The 25,833-nt window shown below is 40.3% G+C and overlaps 1 protein-coding gene across 1 annotated transcript in view; it reads right to left on the bottom strand.

Annotated features, from left to right (window-relative positions):
* The window catches only part of LOC113409526 (late secretory pathway protein AVL9 homolog), a 67,873-nt gene extending 46,571 nt beyond the window's left edge, over window positions 1-21,302 (bottom strand). Inside the window, 1 exon segment of the mRNA XM_026663548.1 lies at window positions 21,141-21,302. Coding sequence (XP_026519333.1) covers window positions 21,141-21,236 — 96 coding nt within the window. The 5' untranslated portion in view covers window positions 21,237-21,302.
* Between the last annotated feature and the right edge of the window lie 4,531 nt (window positions 21,303-25,833).

Here is a 25,833-nt window from a genome sequence, read left to right as displayed (position 1 = left end):
AAAGACATAACAGAAAACAACTCATTTAAAGACAATTGTATTCCAGGATTCTATTTAAAATTCCTTTCCACTGAAAATATATAAAAGATTGCTTGTTTTGTTCAAACTCAGCAATCGAGATAAACGGGAGAAGCATTTGGCTTCCAAATGAAAGAGGAATAATAGAATGAGACAATGTATCCACGAAGTAGCAATTGTCTGCGATTTGATAGATTGTCAGTAAAAACTCATATTCTATTATATACCTTCCACGTTATAGACCATGAAATTACAGCATCATAAAGAGTGCTGGAGCAGTTACAATGGAGAAACGGATTTAGAATGTATAATTTGATTCTGTTCCAAAATTCAGACATCCTGGCTGCAAATAGTAACTGTTAACAAAAATATTACTAGAATGAGGAGTATGGTCATTCGCCTTCACAATATAACCTTTGAAATAGAAAATGCAAAAAATAAATTTTAATACACAAATGTTTGTACAGCGTTGTTCGTCACAAGGAATATACTATAGTAAGGATATGGAAGTCTCTGCTAGCTTATAAGTGGTGGACTTATTAATTTCAAAACAAACTGAAGAACTTTAAAACTATATTGTTTGTTTGTAAATTATACAATGGAATAACCTCAAACACTACTGACAAAATAAAAAGGAGAGAAAGAGAAAACTGGACAAATGGATAATTTAAAAACAAAGATGGACTGTCTAAAATTCTACCTGTGATGTATTAGAGACTTTTTGGGTGCCTATGTGTCACTGGAGTAAAATTTCAAATTGGTATTTGTATGCAAAAGAACTTAATGTGTACATAGTGATTATTAAATATCTAAAGACACACCTTAATATCTATGTTATTTGATATTTTGACTTTAGCGCCATCTAACAATTACATAACAGAAGTTTAAAATCCATGTACATATCAATTATAATTTAAAAAAATATTTTTAGTCGTTTAACTGTACACAAGGCTGGTAGCACGGCCCATTAATAAGATTGCCCAACACTTCGCAATATGAGACTCTATTTTCAGTTACTTATATTCAGCTTGCCAAAATATATCTATTTGGGCTGGAATTTTTCATGCCAGATGTCTGCCTGAGGTGTGTGTGTGTGTATATAATTTGGTTTTGGGGGGGGAGGGGGAGGAGGAAGGGGGTAGAAAATTTCAGCCATTTCCAAGAATAAGGCTAAGGAAAAATACAAAGGTTTAAAAAAAAGTATTTTCTTTGATCTGGTGATCTTTTCTCTAGCTCTTTTATGCTTTGGAGAAGGGAGTTGGTTTTTGTGCCAGGGAAGTACATTTTGCCATCCCCATGAAAATCTGCCCAAATTTGGCTAAATTGTAAACCCATGAAAAATTGCAGTTTGCACATGCTCAGGAGAAATTTCTTAGATCTCTAAAGAATCTGGCCATGCTGAGCATTCTCAAGCCTTTCATAGTGTCCATATGTGACCAGACTCCGCATGTGCCATTCCCACAGAAAGACTGAGTAGGCTCCAGCTCAGGGCTATGGGGGCATAAGGGTTTTTTCCCCATGTAACGGCTGCTCAGTTTTGGTCTGGGAACAGGCAGTTTCGCAGCTGCTCAGGTTTGGTCTGGGAACGGGCACCAGAACTAAGAGCCGGGAGCCTATGCTCTCCGTGACACCCCTTAATTCAGTTCCCAGATGTGGCAGATTGTGACAGTCTTTAGTTACATGATCACAGGGACCCATGCCTCATTCAGTGTCCTGGATGGACCTGCTCTGGGGATAAATGAGGGTTCTGTAGTAAAGGAGGCTGGTGCATGTAGGATCCCTGCCTCATTTGTTACAGAAGGCGGAGGGTGTGTAGTGAATGAGTCTAGGAACTGCAGGAACAGAAAGGATGGTCTCATAGTTGAATGCTGCCCCAGAAAAATTGGCTTCTATTCCTACTTCTGCCACAGAACTCCTATGTGACATTAGGCAAGTCACTTACACCTAACTTTTCACAGATGGCCACAGATTGTGTGTTCCTCATTTGCTGAGTGTCCAGCTTGATATCCTGGGGTCTGATTTGCTAAAGTGCTGAGCACTCACAGCCACAACTCAAGTCAATAGGAGCTGTGCTTTGAACACGAAAATAATGCTAACTGGTCTGAAAAATCAGTTCATAGGAGTCTCAGACTGGACACCCAAAATTAGTGGAAGCTTTCTATGCCTCAGTTCTGTCATCTGTAAAATGGGGATAATACCACCTATTCTCACAGGGGTTTTGTGAAGCTCAATTAATGTATGTTTATGAAGCACGCAGGTACTATTGTGAGGAGCACCACAGACAAGCCCATGAGGAAATTAATAATTCTGTCTTCAGAGCAGGGTCTGAACAATGTGCAGTAGTAAATAAGGCGTGTGGCCACACACTGAACAATGAGGATATTAAGTGAGCATCCTCCATCCTATGCATTGAATGAGGCAGGGGTCTGTGGAACAAATAGTAAGTAATTAAAGACTGTATCATATTGCATATGCACAAGGGGGCCGAATTATGAATTTCCTAAAGTGTTGAGTGCTTGACTTTGCAACCTTAATAATCTTCTTTTAACAATGTGTGTGTAATTTTGTATAGAATGAAATGATAAGACTTCAGTAAAAAGCTACACTCAGAACAAAAAACAGCTATAAAAATGAAATGGTCTTTTTTGTATATTTAATCTATTTTAAAGCACAGATAGATTTTACAAATTATGACGTATCTGTTCTCCAAGACATTTTCTGGACAGAGAGTTGTTAAGTTGATGACTGGACCGTGTGGATGGGAGCACAATCTGTATTTAACTCCATAATTTGTATTTAATTGATTTTGTACAAGCCTAAGTGCATATTATACAAACCCCATTCTCAATTTCCTTATTTATAAATGAATTAGTAATTGACAACATATGTCAATTACTAATTCACTGATAATCAAGGAAACTGAAGATTAAAGAATTTTCATAAAGCCAGTTAATCATGAGGAGCAACAACAACAAAAAGAGATAATGAGGCAAATACCTTCTATGCATATATTACAACTGTTTTGTAAAACACCTTTCTTCCTGTTGGGGATGCACCCTTAGGCATTTTTGAAAATCCCACCTCAGAATATAGAGGGAGAAATCTTGGGCCCACTGAAATCAATGGGAGTTTGCCATTGACTTCAATGGGTCTAGCTTTCATCCTGAATCTCTAATTAACACTTAGAACTACAGTTTCATTTTATAAATTATATAGCAAGAAGGTTTTGCAAGTCACTCAAAGTTCCATCACTCTAATTTGTATGAAGTGAACCTATTCTATTTTGGGAAAAGTTCTTTTGAATTTTCCCCCCTGCCTCAACAGCTAGGATAAACAGTTCAAGTCAAGAAATGAAGCTCTGCGCAAAAGACTCATTTTATTCCTGTTTAGAGGGACCATCCCATTGTAGATCAGTCCAAGTCAGAATGCAAGGCAGCAGTTCTAAACTTTGTTGTAATCAGAAATTTTAAAGGAAATTCTTTTTTCTTCTTGATATGCTAGTCCTCGTGTAGTAGAATCAAGAAAAACCAGACCCCCTAAAGGATTAATCGGAAGCACTTGCTGAAATTGTTATATGTAATAGAGTGAAAAAACAAGCCCCAGGTAGCATTAGTGTCTATAAACACTTTGGGCACAATTCTTGCTTTATTTTAACATTTCCCTCCCATTGTATTGGCAAACAAACCACAGAATCAACGTTTACAACTTCAAACAGTTGACAGACAAAACAATGACACACCTACATCACAAATATCATTAACTCTATTAGACAGGTACATATAGACAATGTCAAATTAAAGTTTTCCCTTCATTTTAATAGATAATAAATTTGACTTTGCGCTCCCTTTAGACTCCTTTTGGTTTCCCTTTCAGACTTTAAAAGCAGCTGATAATCTTCTCTGGATACCTTTTATCATCATGCCCCACCCTGCACCACCAAAACTATAAATAGGACAGCTACTTAGATATGTTACAATGACACCATTTGTCCTGCTATAGATATTTACAACTTGTCCATTAGAGTCTGCCTCAAAAATCTGACTTCCTATATTAACATAACATTCAGATACTGTTGCTAGTGTAAATAAATTAAATTAAAATATTCTTAAACTCCCAACCCCAAACCCTACAAACAAAACCTTCATATTTGACTTCAGAAATGTTCTCACTAAGTGTTTTGGATATTCTTTGCTATTTCTCAATTACAGTTACTCAAACATTTTGCTTTCATAAAGAGTACTAGTTAAAAAAAAGTAAATTAAATGGAAGAGTCCTTCAGGATCCTTTCCCTGCACACTACTCCTTAAAGACTAGTCAGACCAGTGACTTTCTTACCAGCCAAGAAAGGCTGCCTTTCCAGAAAGTCACATTTAGCTTGGGAGGGGAAGGATGTTACAAGGCTGTCTTGCAAACTAGGTCTACACTGGGGCGGGGGGGTCGATTTAAGATACGCAAATTCAGCTACACGAATAGCGTAGCTGAATTTGGCGTATCCTATTCGACATACCCCGCTGTGAGGACGGCGGCAAATCAACTGCCGCAGCTCCCCCGTCGACGGCGCTTACTCCTCCTGACGAGGTGGGAGTAAGCGCGTCGATTCGGGGATCCATTTATCCATCTAGATGAGATGCGATAAATCGATCCCTGAGAGATCGATTTCTACCTGCCGATCCGGGCGGGTAGTGTAGACTAGCCCTTAGAGGATGAATGTGCAGTCTCTGTAGCAATCCCAAAGTAGGGGATTGGGATTTGAACACCATATCCCAGAGTGGAACACCAAGGTCTTGATTGTAGTCCACAGAAAATGCCCCAGTGAGAATTCCAAGCAGTACTGTGCCCCTCGGCAGGCACATCTCCTGGTGCTCCAGGGAATGCAGCTTCTGTCCAATGCTTTCTCCCGCACCTACCTGCCCCTGGCCAGCTATGCTGGCTCATACAAACAGGGGAAGCTGTGGCCCTACACTCAACCTGCCACATCCACTTTGCAGAAGTTACTTCCTGAGCACTGCGTGGAGGACACAAGAACTGGGGCAATGCTCCTTATGCCCTCCTCCTACCATGTTCATTCATATAGGCTCCAAACACAATATGCAGATTTGGTAAATATCTAAGGTGCAGACTAGACATTTAAAAAAAAATGGGGAGAGAGAAGAGGGAAGGGACAGAGAGAGAAGCAAGCTCAAAAATATCTTATTTTCTTCTCTAAGTCACTGATTTGAATCCAGCCCAGATTAATAGTCACCTAGACTTCAGGGTCTCAGGTGAAGGATGTTTGGTGGTCTCAGTCAGTTCCTAGTTGATAGGTTTCCACCTCACCAAAACTGCACTATGATTGATTTTAATTTGTCCATCACAGAGGCATGGAGATAGGTATCTTCTCACCCCAAAGGTCATCTCTCCAGGAGAACACATTAGTGGGGCTGGGGGGGGGGGGCGGAATCATTCACTGCTACTGCATAAGCTGTACCTGTCCTGTGGCTTAGTTTCTCAAACTGCCGACCTGGTACCTTTCATCAGCAGTAACCAAACCAACAAACACCTTTTAATCAGGCATCATATACATTTAAGTTTTGGAAGAGCAAGTAACACGTTAGCACCAGTTGGTCATCTTGTGTCAGAATATCATCCCAAACTGAAATTATATAATTACATGCCAACTAGAGATGCTGTTTGGCAATGAAATCCAAGAAAGGATAATCATTGAAAACTTTTTAAAGCAAAGAAATTGACAGAACCAATATTGAAGAATCTGAAGCCAACTAATAAAATGAGGAAAGAAAGTCACAGGGTGACACTGGCCTTTTAACAGTGCACCCGTGACTCATCAGTTGACCCCAACTGGATTTAAAAGAGGGCAGCTGGGTCCTAGAAAGTGAAAGAGCGGGTGACTCAGAGTTGCCTGAGTCAGGAAATGGGCATGCGAGAGCTGCCTGGGAGTGAGGTTGGAAGGTGAGAGCTGCCAGAGCTAGGAGACAGTATGTGGTTCCTATGGGAAAGCAGAAGGCAGAAGAGCAGCAAGGGGGTTTGCCAGCTGACCTCCCTATGTCATACCAGGTTACCATCCAGACCAATGAGTAGCCGTGTCACCCCTGCCCTGTAACCTGGGGTGCCCTTTACAATGCCTTGCTGCTGTAGCCTCCAACCTATACTGCTCACAAACAGCCTCCAGCATGTAAGTCATTTCCAGCTATGTCTGTGTGTGCTGCAGCCAGCCAGCCATACCTTGGCTCTTACCAGTTTTAAAGATTACCAGGATGACCACAGCCCACTCCCAGTATCAGATTTTCCCCCAGAAACTTATGTCCTGTACTGCCCAGGACTGTACAGTGCAAATATGTTAAATCTGTTATTCCCTTAAGGGAATAATATGCAAACAACTTGTTATCCCAAATGGAGTTACACAGGCACTTCAACCTGAACACACTGGATTAGATAAAAAAATAAAACAAGTTTATTAACTACAAAGAGATAGACTTTAAGTGAGTACAAGTAATAAGGCATAAAAAGACAGGAACGGTTACAAGAAAAATAAAGATAAGATGTTTATTAATACAGTACCTAACAAACTATAGCAGATTCAAGCAACATTTCTCACCACATTTTCAGCAGTCTTACTGACTAAACTCTTTATGTCAGGACGCCGGTCCCAGAGTCCAACTGTTGCTTCCTTTGTCTTTTCAGGTTTTTCAGGTGAAGTGAATGTGATTGGGGGGGTTTCCTGGGGTGCTTGTCCCTCCCTTTTATAGTTTCAGTCCCCCTCTTGAAAAACATTTCCAGCTGAGAGTCCAGAGACAAAATGTCCATGTGGAAGGATGTTTCCTGCTAATTTTTTTCACCTCCTTTGTTTTCCCCCTCTGCTTGATGACTCTGTTTACTGCTTAAATGCAAATTAAGGTAAGCACACATTCCTTCCTTTCTTTAGGACAGACTTGACTCCTGCCTGGGCAGGGCTGTGGGGTTTGGAACATGCATTAATAACATCATACAGGGAAATTTTATAACTTCACATTACAATGTTGCCACATGCATTTCCCCAGGACAATAATGACCTGCAAATTATGAGTTTTCAAATGATACCTCACTAAATATAATTTTGTACAAACATTATTACAGTAGTGTGTAGAGTGTGAATACAGGGGTTTATTCTGTCAACCTCCCCAAGCAGGAGAACCAGTGCCAGAGGGCTGAAGGCAAAACAGCAGCAAAGGGACTTACCTGCTGGCTTCCAAGCTGGAAAAGGCTAATGGAACAGGAGTAATGAGAGATGCTCCCCTGGTGAGGATAAACACCCAGCAGACACGCTGTGGGGATTCCTGCTGGAAAGAGTGGTATTCCACTCCAGCTGGAAGAGCTCAGGTAGCTGTCCTGGAAAAAGGATAGGAGAGGACCGAAGAAGAGCCCAGGTGTGACAGAAGATGCCAGAATGTGGTTTGTGGGAGCATCATGTCATGGAATTTTAAGAACCCTTTGTACTGAGGTTAGAGAAACAGACTATGTTTGGAGCTTTTGTTATGGATTACCTAAACTATGTTTTGGTAATAAACCAGCCCAAGGATGGTATTATTTAGGGAAGCGAGCTGTTGTGGAGTTACTGGAGATTTTGAAGGAAGAAAACTGAGGCAGGCCCATCTCTCATGCTTCAGCCTGCCAAAAGATGACACTCTAGGTAAGGTCACCTTCTCACAGAGCAAGTCTCCAGTACTTTAGTGCAAACAATACCATTTTATGCTTACATACAAGAACGTCAAAGTCCTTTACAATATTTAAATCAGCCTCACAGCCCCTAACATTCATACAACAGTAACAAAACACAAGTAACACATAGTCGTTGGCTGAGTCCTAATCAGATTCCAGGTATTCTGACTCCTAGACCCATGGCTCTAACCATTAGACATGGCTCCTTTCCATTACTGAGGTTTAGTCCTTGTTTGGGTTTTTTTTTTAAGTATCATTAAAATATGAGTGAGCGTTTATAAAGAAATGCTCACCTATATGTAAATTAATGTCATACAGTAATTCAATTCCCACTGAGTTCCATTCATATGCATATCTATCTTACAGAGGTGTTGTAGGCTGAATTAATGTTTGCAAAGCACTTTGAAATCTTTGCACTTCTATAGCGCTTTCATCCAAAATGTTGTTAAGATTACCTCTTTTACTGATCATCTATTCATGAGAGAAGGTCAAAAATTACTGGTACACAATGCCATTTAAATACCTGCAACAATGCTGAATTCTGTGTGCATCGGCTACCCATACAAAGAACTGACAGACCAGTAAAAATTAATTTTAATGCATATTCAGTTCAAATTTTAAACTGAAGTTGACAGGTGATATAGAACTGTAAAGGACTATTTAGTAGTCTTCTCATAGTTCAGATGTTAAAATATGTTAAAAGAGGAAAAAGATCAAGTATGGAGTTGTACAAAGTAATATCTGGTAATCGTTTGCGGCTAATATGGGATTTCAAAGAAAAAACTGCAGTAACATTGTTCTATTAAAAAGGAAAACTTGAAGAACATTTTAAACATGTGTACATAAAATGCTAATTAAGGGAAATAATCTCCCCTCTATGTGTCTAACTACCATAAGTGATAAAGAAAATGGACCTTGTGGTACTGTGTACAACATTAAAGAAACAGTGAGTATTAAATATACTACATACATACATACACACACACACACACACACACACACACACACACTTCAATATTCTGCTCTGTGTTTAAAATTCTTCACTTGCTCTAAAAAGGCCATTGAGAGTAGTCCTTTCAGATACAAAAATTAAATGCTTCTTACAAAATTAAAAACTGTACAACATAAGAAAAACATAGTTTGGCTAACACACAGCAATTCATAGCGTGTTCTATGGCACTCATCGCTGTAGGATTTCAGTGCCTCACACAGATTAATGATTTTATAATTGCAATACTCCAATGGGGCAGATAAGGATTACTACTCTCTGTTCCCCAATAGGGCCTGGTCTACACTAGGAGGAGGAGGGGGGGGATCAATCTAAGATACGCAACTTCAGCTACGAGAATAGAGTAGCTGAAGACGACGGATCTTAGATCGAATTAAGATTACTTACTTGGCGTCCTTGCGGCGCTGGATTGACGGCCGCGGCTCCCCCGTCGACTTTGCTTCCGCCTCTTGCACTCAGCAGTCGACGGGAGAGCGATTGGGGATCGATTTATCACGTCTACACTACACGCGATAAATTGATCCCCGATAGATCAATCGCTACCCGCCGATCCGACGGGTAGTGTGGATTTACCCTAGAAGTAAGTGATGTGTCCAGGGTCACAAAGCAAGCCAACTGCAGAACTAGGAACAAAAACCCAACCTGCTGATGCCCAGTCCAGTGTCTTAACCAGATATTTTTGTTTTAATTGTTCCTGAAACAACAGGATTGTATTTAAATCAATACAGGTGTCTACTGTAGAACATCTAACTGCTACACAACAAATACATATAAAACATTAAAAGAGGTGAAAGAAAAGCCATCCAGCTCAAGGACACTGTTAGACAATGACAAACAAATTTAGCACGCAGGGAAACCCTTTGTAAGGCATGTGCCAACCAACAAAACGTATCAATTCTCCACTGGGGGGAGGTTTGGGGGGGGGGGGGCGAAAGGTTAGCAAAAGCAAAAAAATCACATAATAGAAATGTCTCCCCTTACTCCCACCAAAAATGCAAATAGGTCAAGAATAAATCAACCCCACAAGCAGCCAGAGGGTGACTCCAGCATACCTCCGGAAAGGGGTGCCACAACCTAGGACTCTGGAGAGAAGACCCACCCTACCAGATTGCAATTGCACAGCAGAGTCATAGGGCACGAGGTGAAAGCTTAAATATTTTGAACTAGGTATAAAAAGAATAGACCATAACCTTTTTTGCTTCTTAGCTGTCTCCTATGTTTTAACCTGCTTGTAAAAGTAACTCGTTGAAAGGCAAGCATACCCTGTTTCCCCGAAAATAAGACATCCCCCGAAAATAAGACCTACTTCCAGTTTTGCCTCTCGCTGTAATATAAGACATCCCCCGAAAATAAGACCTCCCCGATAATAAGGCCACCCCGGAATATAAGGCCCCGAAGCTCCAGGAAAAATAAGACCTCCCCTGAAAATAAGACCTAGCGCATCTTTGGGAGCAAAAATTAATATAAGACACTGTCTTATTTTCGGGGAAACACGGTACAATTTCAGGATATTTTTCCACATGCTTTCTTTAGGTAAGTGGAAAATAGGCCAGGCACTGATTGCTCAGGCCAATTTCACATCACTGATGTTCTGTACCTAAATACAATACACTAGGCTTTCTTTTGCTACATGCATGAATGAGTATTTCTCAATTATAGAATGAGAGAATACATAATTTGGGAACACTGTAAAGTTAAAGTATTCTTCCCTCTAAGGTGTAAGAAAACATGTTCAATTAAAAAATAACTCTTTTCAAGGATTACCTATGTTTCATACGGGTGGGGTTTTTTTTGAAAAAAAAAGTTACATGTTTAATTCAGTGTGCGTTATTGCATCTTAGAGGGAAGAATACTTTAACTTTCCAATGTTCCTAAATTATACACTAAATATAGGTGAAAGAACAAGTGCCACAGCACTGGAAAGATGGTATCATAGTGGCATTACCAAAAAAGGGCGATCTTACTCTGTGCCCAAACTGAAGTAGTATTATACTGCTATCAATCCTAGGCAAAGTACTGGCTACCATTATGCTGAATAGAACGAAGAATGCAGTGGATGAAATATTAAAAGAAGAACAGGCTGGGTTCCCTCTAGACAGATCATACTGTGAACAGATATTCACTCTTCGACAGATCATTGAAAAAGCTACTACTTGGCAAAGATCCATCTTAATCAACTTCATCAACTTTAAGAAAGTGTTTAATTGAGGAATATTGCTAGAAGCTATGGGATACCAGAGAATAACAAGTTTATATGATGGAAGTAAATGCACAGTAAGAATGATACAGATCTGGGTTTGCTACTGGGGTTAGACAAGGATGTGTGTTATCACCAATCCTCTCTCCATTAACAATAGGCTGGGTGATGAAGGGGCAATAAAAGGCATCAAGGATAGTGCAAAATGGGTTAGCGGATGAGTTACACAACCTTGACTTTATCAACGACATTGTTTTACTAAGTACGACGTGGAACATAATGATTGCCCTTACATCAGAGGTAGAACAGGAAGCATCAAAAAATTTTAAGTTGATGCAGAGAAAACCAAGATTATAAAAGTAGGAAACTGGACAACAGATGCAAACTGTGACATATATGGCAATTTCCTGCAATATCCTGGACAAACCAGATTGAATTAAGTTAAATCTTACCGTATTAATGTATGTTTCACTGTGGTCTAGGCACTGTATATAATTTCATGAGGGAGGGGGGCAACAGTCCTCCAGGAACAAAGAATAGTGGTAATTTGGCAAATTCACTCAGGTCCTAACACATCCTGAGAGGCACTAGCAGCTGGACAGACCTGCATTTACTGGTTCAAACTGGATTCTCTAGAGACCAGCAAACAAAGAAAGGATTTTTGAATAAATAACCTGAGTTTAAAGTGACTCAAGGCCTTTGTTGTAGTAAAGCAAACAAGGAGGACCCCAATCTTTAGGGAAGGGATCGAAGAACTGACACCAACCAGAGCACTTTAGCAAAGACCACTCCCCCTGTCTCCTCAACTTATTAATGCGTGTAGTTTCTTTTATTTTTAAGATGTTCTCTTCACTTTAAAAATAAATGGTCTTGCTTAGAATGAAGCTAAGAACTATGTGGTAACTCAACTGAGAGTCATTATGCTGTTTATAGCTTCTGAGGAGAAAAGCAGAGCAGGGCTGCTTATGTAGTCTGCTAGGGAATTCATAGTGTAAACAGGGAACTGTGCAGCTTGGAAAAACCCCAATCAGGAGGGAGAGAAATGCATGTCTCTGACCAAGAGAGGTGATGGCTGGAGAGCTGGAAGCTTCAGCGTGGGTGCCTTGCTGGACCATGGAGGGGAATACAGGCAGAATTGCCCTGAACTGTGACACAAAAGCATCTGTGGATGGAAAAGAAAGTGAACGGATAGAAGAGGGGAATGTGATGACATTTGAAGGTGGCCGTGAAAAAGATATATATGAGATTAGGAAAAGCAAACACGACTTTTGGAAGGTGGAACAACATCTGGTGAAAAAGAGGTCTCCACACCAAATTAAAGGTCAGATTATACCATGAGATTGCAGAGACTTGGCCAATAACAGTGGTTAAAAAAGAGAGATTGGAGGATGCCCACCACAGATGGCTGAGGAAGATTCTACACATTTAATGGAAAGACAAAATAACAAATGCAAGACTAAGGGAACTGACAAAGCAGGATAAGTTAGAATATATCAAAGAAAGATGGCTCAGGCAGTTGGAACAGGCATGCCATACGGAAGATGAGAGACAGGTTAAGCAAGCATTAAATTGGATATGCAAGAAAAGAAAGAGAAAACAAGGAAGTCCAAGGAAGAACTGCCAGAAGACAGTGAGAGGGGATATTGAATATGCTGGCATCATCTGGGAAGAAGTATCACAACTACAAAGTGACTGTAATCAATGGAGAAACCGGACTGCTGATGTGCCAGCAAAACAGAAGAAACTAAGTCTAAGGTAAGGAAGACAGTATCAGTGGTTTCATTCCTGGAACCCACACTGTACCTGTAATGTAACACACAGGCAACTTATATTGTGAACTCATTCTCGGGGGGAAAACAAAATCATACTGCCTCCCTGACATGTAAGCTATGTTGTTTTTTCATTACTGTACTTTTGGGAAAAACAAACATTCACATTCAATGGTTATGATACTTGTTAAATACATGTTTTGGAAGATCTCTCAGAACACAATCTTTTGCCCCTCTAAAAAGAATAGGCATTTTTGCACTGAAGTGGTCCACTATTACATGTATTCAGCAAACTCATTCTGCATAGGAATGTGTAGCAACAGTTACTGCTGTTTTACAAATTAAGGATCTGGAGTAAACAACAGTAACTGGACGCACAATCAGTCCAAGACATAAAAAGTAATATCCCATTATCCAACTTGCTTTTTCATCACCACTAGAGATGGGTACGTTTAAATGAGCAGAAAGAATGCTTTGGAGCTGTGCATTCTAGGCAATATTCACCCATCATACTAGGGTGTGGGCAGATTGCAGAATGAGTGCACATGGGATCCTGGATACTGAGTGTACCAGAACTGGGCTTCATTCCAGCTCTTCATAAACAAGTGGGAAGAGAGATTTGAGGTCAGTTGGTGACATGGTCACTGTGTCTGAATTACACAGATTTAGTGGCCACTAAACCCAATTTATAACATACGAGTGATCAGATTTCCTACTCCAGATCAGAGGCGAAACTGGTAAAGGGACTGTGTATTTGCTCAACAATCTGCACGTGGGTCTGCAGTGAATTCTATCCCTTCAATCCCCACATAAGTTTCAGGTAGAGAAACTGTTTCTTAAGCTCTGTGGAGAGGTCAAGGTGAAAAGTCAATATTTTCCTTATTCTTTAAAATACCACCACCACTTTGCATTATAATAGCAGCTTCCTTCTGAGGAACTCAAAACACTTTACCAATAAATTACTTTAAGCTATCATCCCCATTTTGCAGATAATGAAACTTTAAGGAACAGATCTCAAATAACTTGCCCCAGGTCACACAGGAAGTAGCTGAGCTGGGAATAGAACAAAATTCTCCTGACTCCCAGTCTTGTGCCTTAGCCACAAGAGGATGCTTTCTCCCCAAAGCCAGCATTTTCATCACATGATTTGTGTCTATAATTTTCCTAAGAGAAATATCTAACAAAATCTTAAAGAGAAATAAGAGTTTAGTAGGCTACTCGGTACTTGTATAACATAATTAACATTTTTAAAAGCAAATCATGTTCCTGAGCTAACACAGTTTTAATGGAGAGAAAATATTTTATTGTTCTGAGCAATACCTTTGTGGCAGAGAAAACCAAAACCAGGAATAACTTGTTTTCGCTCATGTCAGTTTCTCTACAAGACTGTGAAATTCAGTACTACCTACTACAAAAGATTATCTACTTTTGAAAGATGAAAAGTACTAATGTATATAAGAAACAGCTCTAGCAATCCAAGCCTTTCTAAAGTACCCTGAAACTAGCTGGACAACAAAACATAAACAAGCCAATTTGAATTAAGTGAGATGCCTGTAGAAGTGCTAAGAGAGCAAGCCACCTGCAGATATTCCATATAAACACACAGTTCTCCTGCAGGTACTTCTATTACATTTGAGCTGTCCTGGCTTGGTGTACTGCCATGATTTTCATTTCTGAAGAACCAGCAACTGGTTTTATGTTGAGGACTTCTCTCACAACTGAAATATTTCAATCAATATTTTCCTTCGGTTACTCCAAGTTTAATAAATTGATAAAAGCCAACATTTTCACCATAATTTTTAATTTTTAAGGGGATCAAGAACCTAATACTTTGAAAGCAGCCTCCTCCATGTCTACATGAAAAATACAGTACTGAAGATATTCCATAGATCAGGTCTACTACACATTTACCCCACTATGGGCTGGAGCTGAGAAAATTGAGGAGACAGTAGGAAAACAACAATGAAATATGCTTTTGAGCCAAATCTTTTCATGTTGGTCCTTTCTATTATTGATCTTAAGGCTTTTGGATTTGATATGGCACGAGACATTTTTGAATTAATAGAACCTGTTTAACATCTTTTCTCCTTTCAACTTTCCTGTACTCTAAAAACATGAATATACCAGGCACACATATATCTGAGGGTGAGAGAATACATGCTCAAAACGTTCCCTCTTATCTCACTAGTAAAATGATTTTTCTTCCTGACTCTTAATACTCAAGCCATGTTATTTATTTTAAAAATAAAATGGGTAAGATATATTGGTACATTTTCACAGCCGACAAAGAAGGGAAAGTGTTGTTGGTATTAGTTTTGAGTAATCAAGGGATGAGTTTTAAAAAGCAGCAAACTAGCAAAATATTAATTCTTCCCTGGCCACAACTATGAGGTTATCTAACCAAGTGGCTTCAAAATTTAATTCTGAAGGGACAAAATATTTTACATCTATTTTGGAATATCAACTGAAATTCATCTCTTCCAATTACGCTTTTGACTAATCAGATAAAGGAGGCTTTTGCCAATAAGGAAAGTGGAACACAGAATGAGATGGGGTTCATTTTAAAAGTACTGGAAAGAGAAATGTATTACACATTCACCTAAAACTACACACATTATATGTAAGCCATGCCAAAAAGCCAGGCTTACTACCACAGATTCCATGATTTATGGGTTTGGGGTTGATTTTGTTCCTTAATATTTGTAATTTTTCCCATGCTCGGCTTTTTTTGTATGTGGGTAGGTAGTGGTAATAAAAAACTAAACCAGTCTCAGTGGAACCCTGAGAGCTGCCAAGTTAAAACCTGTACTGTGCAGAAGGCAAGGAAGAGCAGGAGCAATCATATTTATAACTAGTGCTTTACTGTGCAATTATGGGGAGTCAGTTTTGATTATCTGATTCAGACAAAGGGTCACAAGGCCTGATTCACGGCTGTCCTGCACCTTGTGTAGTCATTTACACCAGTGCAAAGTAGGTGTAAAATGCTACCGAATCAGAATGGTAACATTTTACATCCACTCCATATTGGCACAGACTACTACACAAGGTGCAGAATAGCAGTGAATCAGGCCTGCACAGTTTATAAAGCTGTATCTTGGAAGTGCTGCTGGTCTTTCTGAGGGTACGTCTACACTTACATCCGGGTCCGGATGTAAGCAATCGATGTTCTGAGTTCGATTTATCGCGTCTGGTTAAGACGCGATAAATCGATCCCAGAAGTGCCCCGGATCGATCCCGGAAGTGCTCGCCGTCGACGCTGGTACTCCAGCTCGGCGAGCGGAGTACGCAGCATCGACGGGGGAGCCTTCCTGCCGCGTCTGGACCGCAGTAATTTCGGACTAAGGTACTTCGAATTCAGCTACGTTATTAACGTCGCTGAATTTGCGTACCTTAGTCCGAAGTGGGGGGGTTAGTGTAGACCAGGCCTGACTATACGGAGTCTGAGGCAGAAACACAGCTGAAGAGGAAGCGGCTGCTCCCTCCTATCCATTCTCCTGCCTTACTGCTCTGTGGCTGACCAGACAGGCACTAAAGATAATGGTTTTAAATATTTTTAAAACAACCCATTAGATGTTATTAAATATTCTAAGTAATTTTATTCATAGTAAAAAAAACCTATTTTGATGAAATTAATGCCACCGGGGACTTTCGGCAAGTTTCATAACTTGATGGATGATATTTGCTATTTTATTTTTTATCCGGAAAGTGACATTCCATATAATTTATCACAACAAATGCATCTACACAGCAAGTGGCAGCAAGTCTCAGAGCCTGGGTTGACAGACTCAGGCTTGCACTAAGGCACTAAAAATAGCTGTGTAGCCCTTTGGGCTCAGGCTGGAGCTTGGGCTCTGAAGCAAAGGGAGGGGTGTACGCTACACAGCTGTAGCCTAAGCCATGCAAGCCTGAGTTTGTTGATGATCCGGGCCCTGAGACTCAATGCTGCTCGCTGTGTAGACTCACCCTGTAAGTGCTGCATAGAAATCTATCATAGTACAGTATTCAAATAGATTATCACCTTTCTTAATGTATTGCTGCAGAACATATCAAATACCAGAGGGATCTAGTCTCCAAGATAGTGTCTTCTTCCCATTCTAAGAAGTCATTATCATACCGACATCTTCTTTGTGGTGAAGAGGTATGGTAAGCAGCTCTTTCTGAATATTTCATCAATGTCAATAATGGATGCTAAACCAGCAGTATACTTGGATGCCTCCTGCTACAGAGAAACTGAACATACGGCTCCTCAACAGGCTTAAACTCTACTAGCCTGAGAGATCCCCATGATCTGTTCTTGAAATCAGGATTCTTGATTTCATGCTGCTTCTACACACTGCAAGTCCATCTCAATGGTCAGTGGCAATTCTGAAATTTGCACAATTACCCAGAAAATGTAACTGTCAGCTTTCTCTAGTTCTTCAGCAAACACTCTATTTCATGTGTTGTAAATATTTGTCTCATGTTATATAAGCCTGCTTTACCCAGAAGAAAACACAAGATGAATCAGCTTAGACAAGAGCATTGCAAAAATTACAAATTAACCTCACACTATAAAATCATCTTAAATAGGCTGATGCTCTGAAGTTTGTTATACGATCACCAAATAAATCATTTTTACGTACAACTAGTCGTGGTTCCATACAAAATTTTAGAAAAAAATAAAATACACCCAGAAAAAAATATTTACAGCATTATCTTTAACATAAATTAAACTTCTATTATATATAGCTTAACTTTTCCTATATTTACCTTCCTTTTCCTGAACAAGGGCAACAGGAGTAGACAGACACTTCAGGTAACCAAAAGATATCTATACAGAGCAATTCAAATCTAATTAAAATGTCTACCCCCAGAGCACCCTCAGAGCACATAAAGGTCCCATTACTTTTGCTATCTATTAATAATCATACACAAAGAATCCACAATATATATGTCAAGTGTTACACTATATATATATATATATATATATATAGTGTACATCTCCACAAGCAGCAGTTTTGCATTACAGATTTTAATTTCTACCAAAAAGAGATTACTTTAGACTGAAGAGGTGCCAATGTGTTTCAATATAATGCCAAGATGATTTGCAAAGAGATTCAATTTCATATGAATTTTCTGAAAAAAATATAAAAGAACCTCACAGATCACAGTACTTGAAAAGTTTCTCCAGTGAGCAGGGTTCCATTAGCAGAGTGAAAGGGAAACAGAAGACAGAAGACAAAAGTACATGTGACTCCAAGCTCCATTCCCTCTAAGCAGCTGGGGGCAATATGTGCTGGCTTTTCTGCTAACACCCAATCAGTGTCCATCTTCCATAACAGCCACTGTCTAGCCGGTGTCTGATAAATATTGCAAGCCCAAAAAGAATCTAATTATTGTTATAGCAACTGATCCTGGAAACACATACCTGAGAGTAAATTTACTCATGTGAATAGCCCCATTAAATCAGGCCTATAGTAATCAAAAATGTTCAAAATATTTGATTTGATTAAAATATATTTGGGTCATCCAAAACATCTATTGATTAGTAATGTTTGTGCTAGATGAATGCTTTTAAGCTTCAGCCATTGTTAGTAAGATCAGAGGAGAAGTTCTATGGGTTCTTCTTTTTTTGTTTTGTTTTCTACCTACCATACTGTGTGGTGTCAGAACATATCCCAAAATATTAACAGTGTGTCTTTGGTGCCTTAATGAAATGAGCTGGTGGCTTCAGACCAATCCTCAGATAATAATAGTCCACATCATAGAACACACCATCACAATTGGTATCCTTGTTGACAGTCTCAGCAGAGGCCAAAGACAGTATAGGCACAGAGACTGAACTATACAGTACTCTCATTTTTAGAAATGATCCTTCCAAGACAGCATGGACATAAACTGATGGAGTAGGGAACCTTGCAATGCCATTGTCCATGCTGAATCAGTCCTGTAGATAAATGGATGAGGGAATACTCTATGTGTCAAGCTGCAACACTTCAGAAATACAAAATTCATTTCCCACCCAAATATGCTGTAAAAAATAAATTGCCTACAGAACAGTTATCACCTTGAGGGTAAAGTGCAACCTGTAAAGAGTGTGAACATGTGAGAAAATGAGAAGGAGGGGAAAAAAAAAAAAAAAAAAAAAAAGGACAAAAAGAATGATACTTAGAACTGTTTGTGTTAAGAAAAATCATTAATAACTTTCACTGACATAACAAGAGTTCACAATATAACTGAAAAAATGCTTACTATAACTACTGACTGAGCTTTGGAAACCTTTACTCAGTAGAAATAGTCTAACTATGCCTCTCACTGAAGATAAAGATATGCAGCCTAATTTGATGACTGTTTAGGTAACAAACAAAAGACAGTACTATTTAAGAGTTTTTTATTGGGAGTAGAGATGAGAGAGGTTGTCCAGGATTTCAAGAGTTGAGATGAGATATATCTAAACTAATGTCACCAACCTAACTTCACTTTAAAAATCAATAAACAAATGTACATTAAAGGGCAACGGTAATTCAGCATTAGGCCATTTAACACTGTTATGCAATGTAGTAATGTCTGCCAATTGCTGGATTGCAAATCTGGACATAGCACTGGCTGTTTTGACAGGGAGAGGACAGGAGAAGCAACTCTGAACACTCCATTTAGGATTCTCCCTTTTGATACCCAAAAGAATCTACAAGAGACATTCCAGACTCCAGCGATCATACACACCTTAGAAATTTAAATACCATGATAAAAAAGCTCTTTTAGTTAAACAATGGAACAATAAGGTGCAAAAGATGAACAGTCATTGCTTTGTGGCACAGGAACTGTATGAACAGGCCAAAAAACCACACAGGTTTGGACCAAAATCCTGCACTGCATCATTGCTCTGAAAAAGGTACAGGGAGAAGTACGAGAATTCAAGGAGTATAAAGTATGATGCTCTTTCCCCTTACATTCCACATTAAACAACTGTAAAAAAAAAAAAATCATAATATAGTGGAGGAGAAGGATATACATACTTAACATTTAATACAAGCTTAATATTCTGAAGCCACTGAACTATTTATCCTTTTGTTATGCCTGTGATGTTGCAGCGACATATTGGGCTATCAGAGGCAGAAGGTGGAGTAAGCTAGAATTTATCCAACTCTTATTTTTTTAAGCTGTCCTGCATTTATAAATGCTCATCTGTTCCAATACCTTTTTTTAAATCTCTTTCTTTACCTTTTGGGACATTCCCATTCCCTATAACCCATTCCTGATCAGTATCTATTATTGTAAACAGCTATTTTAGTTTAAAATATTTTTGTCTGCATAGTCAAATCCTATTCTGCCAACTCTCTTTAAGATCACTTTATCCTCAGAATGAAATCCTTAAGTCTGAAATTAGAGAAAATCATTTATCCATCTGAATAAATATTAACTTTGGTATAGCCAACATTTACCAACTAAGCAAACTGAGTCATTGCTTCTCTAAGGACTAATTCTTCTCAGAGGCCAGTCGGAGCAAATGCAGCCTCACCCACAAGTTTTGTATTGGTTTCTACTGGAATATCTTTTTTTTTTTTCTTAAATATTCAAGCATACACACTGACAAAAAAGCACTGAGCGGCCAACAAGAAAACCCAGAACCTTAGGACCTAGATGTCATATGTATCTTCATAACCAGTTTCTACAGTTGAAGATTGGGCGTGGGGGAGGGGAGAGGAGGGTGCATGAGAGAAAGAGAAAGAAACCAGTATGGTACATGGAACTGAAAAATAACAAATAATAAATGCACAGAGCTAACAGACCTGTTAAATCCCATGCATCCTTTGGGGCCCCAATTTTATTACCCTTATTCATGCTGGGGAGTACCAACCTCACAGAAGTACTCACACTAAACTCTATGGGACTGCTCACCAAAGTAAGTACTACTCAAGGAAGGAAGGGTGACAAATCAGGCACCCAAATTAGTTCTAGGGACAGTATTAAAAGTCTCTTTGGTGATGAAAGGATTTTGCTGTGTTTGTCAACCAAGATTTTCAATAAATGAGTGAAACTTCCAAATCTCAATTTATATGGTCTCCCCCACGCAGTGTGAGACACACAGCAAATGACCCCTACCAAAAAAAATAATAATAATAATGCAGGCACACTTTTATCTTTCATCCTGGTGCTGAAAGACACACGCACAGAGACAGGAAGAGGGGCCCAGAAGTGGACGGGGCTAGATGTGGGGGGTGAAGGGAAGGGAAGATGTGCGTAGGGAAGGGCAGAAGGATGGAGGGAGGAGGGGAGCAGATAAAGAACTGAAGACAGCGGGGCGGGGGGATAAGCAGATGTTGTCGGAAGGGGGTGAACAGAGGGGAAAGCCGGGGCGGGGGGGAGAGGAAAGGGTGAAAGGCGACGGAGGGAGGCTGTGGGGAAGGGGGCGGAGGAGGAAGCAATGCAGGCCGGAGGGAGGGGGCAGGGGAGCCCGGGCCTCTCCCCTCACCTGGCAGCCCTTCTTGTGGTGGAACCCGACCACCACGATGTGCAGCACCGGCCCGCGCTGGCTGCTGGGCGGCGGGGGCTTCCCCTGCGTCTCCATGGAGCCCCGCGGCGGCCTCTCAGGAGGATGTTTACAGCGGGCCGGGCTCCTCTGCGCGCCCCGCCTCCCCCGCGCAGGGACCGACGCGGAATAAGCCCCGAACCGGCCAGGGGCGCTCCACACCCCTTGCCTGTGCCTTCCTCCTCCGCTTCCGCAGCGCCGCAGCCGGCCCGGCCCGCCCCGCCGGGGGTGGAGCGGGGAGGGGGCGGTGCAGGGCACCAAGGCCAGCCGCCTCCCTCCTGCTCTGAGTCCTTCTCCCCTTGCAGCTGCTGCTTGAACCTTCCCTCGCCTTCCTCTTCTCCTTCCTTCCATCCTGCTCCCTCTCTCTCTCGTCTTCACAGGCTGGAGAAGGACGGGGGCTGAGAGGGGGCTACTGGGCCAGCGGCATGTGACACCACCCCTTTGGTGGCCGTACTGTACCCTCCCGCCTACACACACACCGTTGGAAGCTTATTCTGCTTACTTTCACATGAGGCCTGATGACGAGCTGTCAAGTAGTTGCTGAAAAAACGGGGGTAAAGTGTGACATTCTCAACAGGTTAAAATGACCACTCTGAAATATTTGCAGTCATTTATTTTACGCTGGTGATGATATATATTATTTCAAGGCATAAAATTGGGTTTCTTTGTGAGGTCAAAGCATTACAACAACCATCTAAAGGCTAAAACAAGCAAATAATACATTTGTACAGGAATCATTGAAAAGTAATAAGACAGGTGACATTTTTAGTTAACATCATTATCATCATCATGATCTCTGTTGAGAGTGCATGGGTTACCACAGTCTTCATTGCCTTGAACTTGGCATGTACATAGTTCTGTGCAGGGAAGACTATAGACATAGTTGATTGTGCAGCAAGCCCCTACTGGTATAGGCACAAATAAGGTCTTGTAGAAGCTCCGAAGCCATTGGGCTCTAGAAGAATACAGGAAGTAATTCATCATCCACATTTTCCCATCCATCTTGCAATGGTGATCCAATCTCTTGTTTACCGACGTGTGAAGACATCCAAATCTTTGTTTGCCAAGATGTTTTGACATAATCTTCAAAAGTGTCCTCACATGGTGGGAGTTTGGCCAGCGACTTATCCTTTATGATGGCTAGATTGAGGCACAAGCAATTCAGGTCTCTGTGGTTCTTTTTTTTTTCTTGCTATGGTCATACGGCACTGCTACCAACTTCCTTGCTGCAGAAATTCGGACTTGTCCAATGCTCTCTTTCAATTTGACAAGTAAGTTCCCTTTGGTTTGACATTAAACACAGATTTTTTCCCCCAATACCAAATAGGAATGACACAGAATCATTCCCCTCTGGTGTTATCTGGACTAGTGATCTGCTAGGTCACTCCAATCCTTGACTCTGGGAGCCAGCCTTACCCTGCTCTGCTGTGAGAACCCCCACTCCTGGGCTGTTCACGCACGGCCTCTGGCATGTAAGCTGCTCCTTGGATTGTGCAACCGAATGACACTAGCCAATATCTCCGGTCCTAGACACAACCCTAGGAACTTCCATCTTGCAGTGTCCAGTTATGCCCGCTGGACGCGGCAAGCTTATATGAGTTCGTCAATTTAACAAAAAAATTGATATGTACCAGGCTTGTTCTCCCAAGGGGAGTCTCTGACATGCTTCAAACCAAATGCACTGCTTCAGGTAGAAGAAACAAACAGATTTATTAACTACAAAGATAAATTTTAAGTGATTATAAGTCAAAGCATAACAAGTCCGACTTAGTCAAATGAAATAAAAGCAAAATGCATTCTAAGCTGATCTTAACATTTTCAATGCCCTTACAAACTTAGATACTTCTCACCACAGGCTGGCTGGTTGCTCTTCAGCCAGGCTCTTCCCTTTGATCAGCGCTTCAGTCACTTGGTGTGGTGTCTGTAGATGTAGCTGGAAGAGAGGAAGAGCATGTCAAATGTCTCTCCCCTTTATCATGTCCTTTCTTCCCTCTTGGCTTCCCCCCCCCCTTCAGAGTCCGGTGAGCATTACCTCATCACAGTTCCAAACTGACTAAAGGAAGGGGGGTGACTCCCTCGAGAGTCCAACAAACCCTTTTGTTGCTGCCTAAGCCAGCGTCCTTTGTTCCTGTGAGGCTGGGCTGGGTTTGTCCCATACATGCCCTGATGAGGTGTGAATTGCCTCTCAGCTCTTGGAGAGTTTTTACCTGGGCTTATTTTAAGACATGAAGATACATTTTCAGCCTCATAACTACATACATGAAATTATAACCTATAACCTTACTATAACATTACTTGTAACAATTACTATAAGATCACTATAACAACTATGATCAGTGCATCATGAGCCTTCCGAAGACACCCAACATGACAAACTTTGCATTGGATACCACACAATTGTTTTATAAAGATGAACATGGGGGTGTAGGGTGTTTCCCCAAGGTACAGAGCGTCACACAGGCCCTCAGTCATTAAGCTCCCCTGTGGAAATCAGATGAAAAGACTGTTTCTAAAATCATAAAAAAAAAGCTCCAGGAAAATCTCAGCATTAACACAATACCCAAGGGCTCAAACTATAACAATAGATTAAAGTCTATAATTACATAATATTTCTCAGCTTCAACAGCAATTCTATTATATAGAAAATATACTTTAGGGAACAAAAGACTCCAGAGAACAATCTGCCCTGGCAGCCAAATGATTAGTTATTAGGCCTTTTCTGTCTCACTTTTTTTATTGTTATAATTTCAAGAAAGAAAAGTGATATGAAATATTAGCCACTGTCTCCTTTAGTGAGAGCTACATCACTCAATACTATAAAAAGGGCAGGGGAATACCTACTTTTCATATTCAGTTCATCAAAGAAACGAATTGTGAAACTGCTCTCACTGCTATGTGATGTAGACGTTGGATAAATCCTAATGATTTTTTTTCATTGTTCAAAATTCTCTTTCCTGCTATGTGAGGCAATAGAAAGGATAAAAAATTGTTCTGCAAAATGCCAGGCCATGTAATAAAACAGGGAGCCTGCTGCTATATCTTAAAGCAACTTGCTTGCCATATTCCCTGCATATTCTGCAGCTCGCCCTATTCATTTTGTACCCGTGTACTTATGAAAGAGGAAGGGAGGTGGATGTTGTGACACACACAGTTGGAACAGTCACAGACACATGCAAAGTGCATCTTCCTTATGGAATTTACTCACTCTGTGCATAGCTAATATACAAACAACACAATTAACCATATGTTAACCATAGCCCTCTTATGCTTAGCTGTAATATTTTAATAATATTGACTGCTACTATACTGTTGGCACAATAATTAGAGGGACTTTCTTTATCTGTTACTGCATTTTTAATTAATGACAACCAGGAACTGCCAACTCTTTTTTATTTGCAGTGATGCTTCTTTAATGGATATGCTTTAAATCAAATTTATCTGATTAGAAACACATTTCCACATCCACTATAATATTATCTTAGTTGAAGTCTCAAACATACATTTCTATTTCTCAGATAAAGGCTTAAATTCAGCAGAATTTTATCTTCAGCTTTTCCACTGCAAAAGACTTTGGAATATGCTTTTGCACGTAATTCTGCTCATTTGCTAGTAGTGTGACCATTTGCAGAATTAATTAGTGTAGGATTTGTATTTGGTTCTAGTTTAGACAAATTATATGTATGGAGATAGGGCATATCACAGGGTGAGCTGGCTTTTAGAGGAGTTGGGACTCAGCTGCACCTGCGTCAAGCTTAGTTCACCTCCCCAGATGAATGAAATGAGAGCAAAAGGGTCACATGATGGACAGCATGTGACAAACACAAAAAAATTGCCTTCTGGGATTGAAGAGCAGATAGTGAGCAGAAAGGAGAGTTGTGAGCATTGTTCTATAGAGTGGGAGGCTGGTCAGGAAAAAGCCTCTGGGAGCTAGTCTATGTTGGTCAGGGGAATTCTTTGAGTTTTGTGTTTAAACAACAAATTGTGCCCTGAGATAAGGGCCTGAAATAGACTTGTGTGTGTCATTCATTCCTCTTTGGACTGGTGAGACAGCCTCCAGTGTACAAGGGAAATGGAGGGAAGGAAGGACAAGGAAGTTAGTGATAGCAGAGGGTGGAGTTCAACAGTATGTCTGCATGTTCTACAGAGTATGAGGAAGTCAAAACTTATTTTATACAGACACAACATCTCTATTTGGATATTTAAAATACCCAAGGAGGCATCAGTTAAAAAAAAAACAAAAAAGATAATTAGAAAAAGTCTGCAACTTTGTTAAAAATTACAGAAAAAGGCAATGAGGCAAATGTTGGAAAAAATACAAAAGTACAAAGGCTCCTATCCTGCACAAGCTGGGCGTTAAGTACATGAGTAATCCCATAACTTCAATGGGACTGTTCAAATGCTTAAACCTAAGTATATATGTCAACAGAGAGAATTGTGAGCATTTAACTCTAAATTCCTACAATTCCCTAAGAAGTATGCGGGTATCCCACAATACAGTATTATTTCTCACAAGGCAGCATTCCTGAAGATGGTGTGGAAGACACTGGGATGGCTTCCTACAGTGCAGTATGCCTTCTGCAATACAAATTAACACTGTCTGGACAGCAGGGCCGGCTCCAGGCACCAGCTTAACAAG

Source organism: Terrapene carolina, unplaced genomic scaffold (assembly GCF_002925995.2).
Source record: "Terrapene carolina triunguis isolate 2854851 unplaced genomic scaffold, T_m_triunguis-2.0 Scaffold33723, whole genome shotgun sequence".
Classification (NCBI taxonomy): domain Eukaryota; kingdom Metazoa; phylum Chordata; order Testudines; family Emydidae; genus Terrapene; species Terrapene triunguis.
The sequence above is the reverse complement of the archived record's forward strand: the minus strand, read 5'-3'. Positions and strand labels throughout refer to the sequence as shown.